The sequence below is a fragment of the Oratosquilla oratoria genome, chromosome 36, assembly GCF_046742065.1.
Source record: "Oratosquilla oratoria isolate Oo_2021 chromosome 36, ASM4674206v1, whole genome shotgun sequence".
Taxonomy (NCBI): Eukaryota; Metazoa; Arthropoda; class Malacostraca; order Stomatopoda; family Squillidae; genus Oratosquilla; species Oratosquilla oratoria.
The window spans coordinates 28,686,718-28,689,217 of NC_134812.1; the positions used below are offsets into that span (position 1 = coordinate 28,686,718).

At 44.9% G+C, this 2,500-nt stretch overlaps 1 protein-coding gene across 1 annotated transcript; it reads right to left on the reverse strand.

Annotated features, from left to right (window-relative positions):
• Window positions 1-1,715: 1,715 nt before the first annotated feature.
• LOC143019155 (uncharacterized) lies at window positions 1,716-2,406 on the reverse strand. Its single transcript, XM_076174848.1, has one exon. It carries the CDS (start codon window positions 2,294-2,296, stop codon window positions 1,742-1,744), a length of 555 nt encoding a protein of 184 aa, XP_076030963.1. The 5' UTR covers window positions 2,297-2,406; the 3' UTR covers window positions 1,716-1,741.
• Between the last annotated feature and the right edge of the window lie 94 nt (window positions 2,407-2,500).

Genomic DNA, 2,500 nt, shown 5'->3' on the forward strand with positions numbered 1-2,500 from the left:
TTGTTAAAACCGTTCGACAAACGTGTTTGACGACCAAATGCCCCATTCACACGGTCAAACATCACTTCAAACACTTGTCTGACAAACCGGGTTTGTCAAAGTGTTTGATCGTGTAAATGGCCCTTAATGTAAGAATCCTTGGTGCGAGTGGTTGATGAATATAGCACCATCTGCATACTTGAGCTTAACGATAAATGTGGTCGTGCGGATTCTGGTACACATTCTGGCATGTTAAAAACAATATCGAGGATGATAGGAAAATGTACTGCATCTTTTCTTAGATAGAAATATTGTCGTTGCCGTCATATTCAGTAAATAAAATTGGTAGGTATTATCAAAAAGTAAATATTCTGAGTCATGCATCTGTTTTGCGCTGAAATCACCCTCGGTGTCGACAAAGCCTGAGGCAAACCCGGTTTTTTGTCTCTCGTTCAACTCAGTCCCAGCCTCATTCGAATCCAATGCCTCCTCCTCCTCCTCCTGCTCCTGCTCCTCCTCCTCCTCCTCCTCCTACTTCTCCTTCTCTTCCTCCTTCTCACCGATCCTCTCTCGACCACAAGTGAGCTTATTTTCTTCTTCATAGGCTCGCAACTTTAGAAATATATCCACGAAACTTTCCAAACTTTGCCATCAGTCAGGCCCACAGAACGGGGAGAAGAGGCTTTGAAATCAATAAAGAAATTCTTTCCATTCTCTTCCAACCACGTGACTACTTAGGGTTTGGCAGAGATGGGTGGGATTGTTCGTATGGGCGAGGTTGAAGTGGATATTGTTCAGCTGGGTTTAGCTTAGGTTTAGATTAGGTTAAGGGACGTTAGGTTTGGGTTATGTTAGGGTACGTTAAAGTACGTTACGTTAGGTAAAGTTAGGTTACGTTAGGTTTGGTTTGGTTTTTCTTAGTTTTGGGTAGTTGAGGTCCCAGTTTTAGAATAATGTAAATTATTGGACACAGTCATTAGCAGAGAAATAAAGGAAGAACTAGTCTGAATTTATTCACAACAAAATCTATGTAGGGGACAATGGCCGCTGGTGTGTAAGAAAAATAACAAGTTGAGCACTCCGATTAGTAGAGAATGATGCCTGACAAATGGATATTTTTATTCATTCTACTATAAACACATCCAAAATTACATTCAATGTCCAATAATAACTTACTACCGACCATTAGTCTATCATAGTTGCCATCATTATCGAGTAAACCTTAACTATAACAATTAAGATCTGTTGTCTTAATCACTTTTTCCCTCAACTGACCAGACTAAATGATGGTCATTATGTGCCCTTGAGAATCAAGCCAAATCCTTCTCAGTTGCAAAGGCGATTGGAGAGAATGCCCTCCGGCGACGTCTTTTACTTATTCGTTTATCTATTAATTTATTTTCAAAAGCGATATCGTTTCCAGAGGAAAAACTCTTGTAATGATATCTTGCTTCTCTGATGCAATGGAAATCAAAATGACCCCAACATAACCTTAGGTGACTATCGGCGCCCGTCACGAGCCCCTGAGAAAAGTGGAGGCCTTTAGCTGCAATAGCTGACCACTTCCTGGGGCACACTCTTTCATACTAACTTTACAAGAAACACCAGTCATGAAATAAACATTCACGGTTCCAGGAATTTCGTAGGTTAGATTTGAAGGTTACAACAAAGACAGTGAATGTAATTAACAATTTATTTGCAATAAATAGATTTTTTTGTACAAAATTATAGAGAAGAAGATTGGGAAGGAGACCTTAGCCTTTCATCGTCCATATCCTAGAGGCGCCTTGCACACGTGCTCACCAAGACATCTGTCGAAGCAGCACTTGTCCACACCACTGCACGCTCCGTCATTTGAGCAGGTGATGGGAGGTCCGAAGATGCGTGGGCACACGGGCCTCACTGGTGGACACTGACCGGGTTTGACGATCTGCGTGGCGATGGGGTCGGCTGGTTGGTTGTTGCTCTCACAGCAGTAGGCCGCTCCTTCAGGAGTCTTGCACCAGTATCGGCAGTTGCTACTGGGGGCGACAGGAGGAACAACTCCACCGCCGATCCCGTGACCGACGCCGCCGACTACGGGATGGCCTTGGTGACCGAAAGGAGGTCTTCCGACATGGGGTCTCCCTCCGAAGTGACCAGCACCTCCAAGACCAGGGGCTCCGAAGGGAGGACCTTGTGCATGAGGAGGATGTCCTCCAAAGAATCGAGTATTTCCAGCTCCACCACTTCCACTCGCAGCATCACCTTTGTTGTCTTTGAGTTTCTTACCCGCCACCAAGGCAAGGGACATGAGCAGGACGCACAGGACTTTCATTATGAATGTCGGTGATTAGCAAAGTAGAAACCTTTCACAAGGAAAACTTCTGCGGGAAAATGAGGTGTATATGATGCTTGCCTCCTTACTCGCGGTGTTGCGCAGATGAAGCTGGAAGGTCGTGTGTGTCTGCTCTCGTCCCGCCAGTGCTTATATAGCTGCAACCCGTCCCACTATTCCCTCCCTCCACCCCCTTCCTCACTT

Bases quoted from the DNA above. Each gene is read 5' to 3' on its own strand.
- LOC143019155 (XM_076174848.1), bottom strand. From the start codon at position 2,296: ATGAAAGTCCTGTGCGTCCTGCTCATGTCCCTTGCCTTGGTGGCGGGT.